This window comes from Penaeus japonicus, unplaced genomic scaffold (assembly GCF_977035675.1).
Source record: "Penaeus japonicus unplaced genomic scaffold, GWHDUDI00000001_assembly GWHDUDI00000012, whole genome shotgun sequence".
Classification (NCBI taxonomy): Eukaryota; Metazoa; Arthropoda; class Malacostraca; order Decapoda; family Penaeidae; genus Penaeus; species Penaeus japonicus.
The window spans coordinates 42221473-42226318 of record NW_028234414.1 but is presented as its reverse complement, the minus strand read 5'-3'; the positions used below and the strand labels follow the sequence as shown (position 1 = coordinate 42226318).

The following is a 4846-nucleotide window of genomic DNA, read 5'->3' as shown; positions in this document are numbered from 1 at the left end:
TGTGTGAGCGTGTGCGTACGTCTAAGAAAACGTACATGTGTGTGTAAGTAAGTGTGCGTATTTGAGTGAGTAGGTAAATATGAAAGGGTGGGAGAATATGAGCATTTGCGTGTGTGTTAACGAGAGACCCGCGGCCATAGTTCGGGCTAAGATAAAGTAGGTGTGTGGGTATTCGTGCACTCGAATAAGTGAATGAGGTAAGTGAGTTTGTGCGTGTGTATTGCGCTAGGCGGCCGTTGTTCGGGATGGTATTTTGTGTTCTCTTTCTCGCTTCGTGTCTCTCTCTCTCTCTTTCACTCTCTCTCGCTTCCCGTCTCTCTCTCTCTCTTACTCTCACTCTCTCTCTCTGTCTCTCTCCCTTTCTCTCTCTATCTATCTCTTTTTCTCTCTCTATCTCACTAAGTTAATATGTATACACTGTATACAGCATGAATATTCTTTTTCAAAATCAATTTTTTCTTTCTCTCTCTCTCTTTCTCCCTCGTCTCCCCCTCTCCCTCTCTCTCTTCTTCCCCCCCTCTCTCTCTCTTCTCCCCCCCCCTCTCTCTCTTCTTCCCCCCTTCTCTCTCTCTCTCTTCTCTCCCCCCCCTCTCTCTCTTTTCCCTCCCCTCTCCCCCCTCTCTCTCTTCTTTCCCCTCCTCCCCCTCCCCCTCCCCCCTGCCTGGCCTGAGACCGAGACCGGAGCTGAGCCCAGGGTCGTCCGCTACCGGTGGTCCGAGAGTCAATATTATGCGGCCGTTATTAGTTTGCTCTGCATATTTTAATCCGCGCGTATTTGCAAAGAGCACAACGGTCAATAGAGGCGCGCAGTAAACAACCGGAATCAATGGAGGCTCTTCGGCTTGCAACATGTTAGTCACTGTTCTTACTTTTAGATGTGAATCTAGCGTGACGATATTGAACTTAAGAAACAGCAAAAATCAAACGGGTATTTCAGATACGAATCAATACCAATTTAACAATGATAATGTCCGTGTTGTGAATGCTTTTCTAAATCTATATTTCATCCGCACGTATGAAAATACGCGTTTAAAATAACGTGTCGTAAAATTGGTCCTGGATTCCCATTAACAAGAATATACGGCTCGCTGCGGAATTAGGGACACGTCGTAATCATAAATCACGTGAAGCAGAATACAAGTTTTTTTGTTTTTAATGTATACTGTTATCATTATTTGTAAATGTGTTTATAATAGGGGCCACACATACGCTTACGATGAGGGTGAAACTAGCTTTCGTTTCCACTCCATGGTCTTCGTCACCGTCGTCGCCATATTGTTTTTCGTAACGGCCATACACATTTCACGTAATATTATTGGAACGTTTCCCGCGCCCTTCGTCTTCGGCTAGTGTACGAAAATTCAAAGATTTGCGGGATCGTCATTGTCTTTCGTACCTCAAAACTTTCGTATCGGTAGTACGGTGACTAATCGTACCTCAAGACGGTACAGTGACAAAAACAATGGCAAAGAAATAGGGATACGGACATAGAAGCAATGGAAATACAGTGTTTTTAGAAGAACGTGGCGTATGAGCAGGACGAAGAGGGTTACCAAAGAGGAGGGTTTTGGGAGAAGATGAAATCAAGTCGAATATTGGTGGAATTATTGTATCGAAGATGATTAAGACTCTTGGGGTCATGTAAGGAGAGGTAAGAGGTTGGAAAAACGGGTAACAACTGGGGAATTAGATGGAAAGCGAGCAGAGGGAAGGGAGAGACTGACGTACATGAAAGAATTTGAGGAGAAAATGAACAAGAAAGCGATTGATATATTGAAGTAAAAGGCGTCGGTTGGTAGTTAACGTTAGCATTGACAGGGATTGAATATAGAATATGAAATAAAATTAAACATATAAAGAATACATAATGAATTAAGATATTTAAAACAAAATAAAATAAAGTATAAGATATGAAAACATAAAATACAAAACATAATGCATTTACGTTTCTATTCAATTTCACGGTTACAAAGTATCAGTTAAACAACAAAAAAACAAAATGCCATTTTCAAATATACACAAATAAAAAAAAAAAGTTTACAAAATAATCCCGGAAACTAGAAAAAAACAAAAAACAAATGAAAGTCTGGTTCGCGGGATAATCCGGTCTTTCTACAAGGCATTTATCTTAAAAATGATTACTGAGTAATCGAGCTGAGATACTTAAAGATATTTATATTTCTTTTAAACAGATTTGATGCTGAGTTCTGTATTTACATATATTACAATACTGACACGGTATCTAAAAAAAAAGCTTATCATACATAGAAACCACTAAAAATATGTTATTCAAAACTGCTTCCAAAAAAAAAAATAAAAAAAAATAAAAGAAAACCATGCGCACAAACCGCTTCGCGCGGGAAAAAAAACAAAAAACAAATGAAAATCTGGACCCTGTATAAAGCAATCTGATCCTTTCTACGAGGATTTAATCTTGGAACATAACTATAGAGTAAACGAGTTAGCGCTTCCTGAAAGTTGTAAATTACAAGCCATCATCTGCATGAATACCGGCCAACTGGGAGTCAAGGGTTCTGGACGAGCGAAATATTAAATACTTTACAGGAATTTTTGTTTTCGGAATTCGTGCGTTCCTCGCGTAGAATTAGGGAGAGCGCCAGAATCTGCTCAGTCTTGGGATATTAACTTGCTCTTCTCGTGAGTGAGAGAGAGAGAGAGAGAGAGAGAGGGAGATAAAAGGAGAGAGTGAGAGAGAGTCAGAGAGAGCGATAAAAGGAGAGAGGGAGGGAAGGAGAGAAGGAGAAAGGGAGAGGGAGCAGGAGCGGGGGCAGGAGAGGGAGAGGGAGAGGGAGAGGGAGAGAGGGTGAGAGGGAGAGAGAGAGAGAGGAATAGGGTGAGAGGGAGAGAGGGTGAGAGGGTGAGTTGGAGAGTGGGAGAGAAGGTGAGAGGAAGAGGGAGAGAGAGAGAGAGAGAGAGAGAGAGAGAGAGAGAGAGAGAGAGAGAGAGAGAGAGAGAGAGAGAGAGAGAGAGAGAGAGAGAGAGAGAGAGAGAAGGAGAGTGGGAGAGAGAGAGAGAGAGAATCAGAGACAGAGAGAGAGATAAAAGGAAAGAGGGAAGGAAGGAGGGAAAGAGAAGGAGAGAAGGAGAGTGGGAGAGTGAGAGAGAAGGAGAGAGGGGAATAGAGAGAGAGGGAGAGAGAGACAGAGGGAGAGAGGAAGAGAAAGAGAGAGAGAGAGAGAGAGAGAGAGAGAGAGAGAGAGAGAGAGAGAGAGAGAGAGAGAGAGAGAGAGAGAGAGAGAGAGAGAGAGAGAGAGAGAGAGAGAGAGAGAGAGAGAGAGAGAGAGAGAAAGTCAGAGAACAAAATAAAGAAAGAGAGAGATAGAGATAGAGAGAGCGCAGAGAGCAAGAGGGAAAGACATAATTACCAATCCGTACCCACTTCTCCTTAATAATAACGACAGTGATTGCCTCAATATCCTCGTAATGGAACACCAAGGAGCAATTGGATAGCAGACGAGGAGATCCACCCAGCAGACGAGGAGATCCACCCAGCAGACGAGGGGATCCACCCAGCAGACGAGGGGATCCACCCAGCAGACGAGGGGATCCACCCAGCAGACGAGGGGATCCACCCAGCAGACGAGGGGATCCACCCAGCAGACGAGGAGATCCACCCAGCAGACGAGGGGATCCACCCAGCAGACGAGGAGATCCACCCAGCAGACGAGGGGATCCACCCAGCAGACGAGGAGATCCACCCAGCAGAGCAGGAGATCCACCCAGCAGACGAGGGGATCCACCCACAGAGACGAAGGGAGATCCACCGCAGAGCCATAGACGAACGACAGTCGAGGGGGATCCACCCACAGACGAGGGGGATCCACCCAGCAGACGAGGGATCGTGATCACCCAGCAGACGAGGAGATCCACCCAGCAGACGAGGGGATCCACCCAGCAGACGAGGAGATCCACCCAGCAGACGAGGGGATCCACCCAGCAGACGAGGAGATCCACCCAGCAGACGAGGGGATCCACCCAGCAGACGAGGGGATCCACCCAGCAGACGAGGAGATCCACCCAGCAGACGAGGGGATCCACCCAGCAGACGAGGGGATCCACCCAGCAGACGAGGAGATCCACCCAGCAGACGAGGGGATCCACCCAGCAAGCAGCAGACGAGGGGATCCACCCAACAGACGAGGGGATCCACCCAGCAGACGAGGGATCCACAGCAGAGAGGAAGATCTCACCCAGCAGACGAGGAGATCCACCCAGCAGACGAGGGGATCCACCCAGCAGACGAGGGGATCCACCCAGCAGACGAGGGGATCCACCCAGCAGACGAGGAGATCCACCCAGCAGACGAGGGGATCCACCCAGCAGACGAGGGGATCCACCCAGCAGACGAGGGGATCCACCCAGCAGACGAGGAGATCCACCCAGCAGACGAAAAGGGAACAGGTTGCAAATTGAAATATTCCGCGTGTTTGCAGGTATAACACTATGCCCCCCCCCCCCCGCCATCTCCCCCTTTGCGCAGATAGCATTGTAAACAAAGCCATGTGTTTCTGTGCGAGGGGGCAGCACGCACTCCTATCACGGAATATGAAAGTGATAGGTCCGTATTTTTGTTTTGTTTTCAGGTATCGGTTACACGGAAGGATATTGCGCTCGTTAGCTAGCTTTAGTTAGGAATGCGAATAGTCTTTAAGAAGAAAATAGAAATACAAATTAGATTTCTTCTCTTGAATCACCTTAATTCCGTCATTCACACAATCTCTCTCTCTCTCTCTCCCTCAAGAGATTGCCTTCTCACTCTAATCAACCGAAAAACACGATCAGAAAAAGATATTCAATATCTCTCTCTCTCTCTCTCCCTCAAGAG

General features: G+C 46.6%; 1 protein-coding gene across 1 annotated transcript in view; it reads right to left on the bottom strand.

The window, feature by feature from the left end:
- Positions 1-1274, bottom strand: part of LOC122258146 (uncharacterized) — a 44134-nt gene extending 42860 nt beyond the window's left edge. The window contains exons 1-3 of the mRNA XM_086542186.1: positions 1216-1274; positions 1040-1088; positions 819-902 (exon numbers count right to left, since the gene is read on the bottom strand). Of these exons, the coding sequence (XP_086398312.1) occupies positions 819-902; positions 1040-1088; positions 1216-1274 (192 nt within the window). The remainder of the gene's footprint in view (positions 1-818; positions 903-1039; positions 1089-1215) is intronic.
- Positions 1275-4846: the final 3572 nt, after the last annotated feature.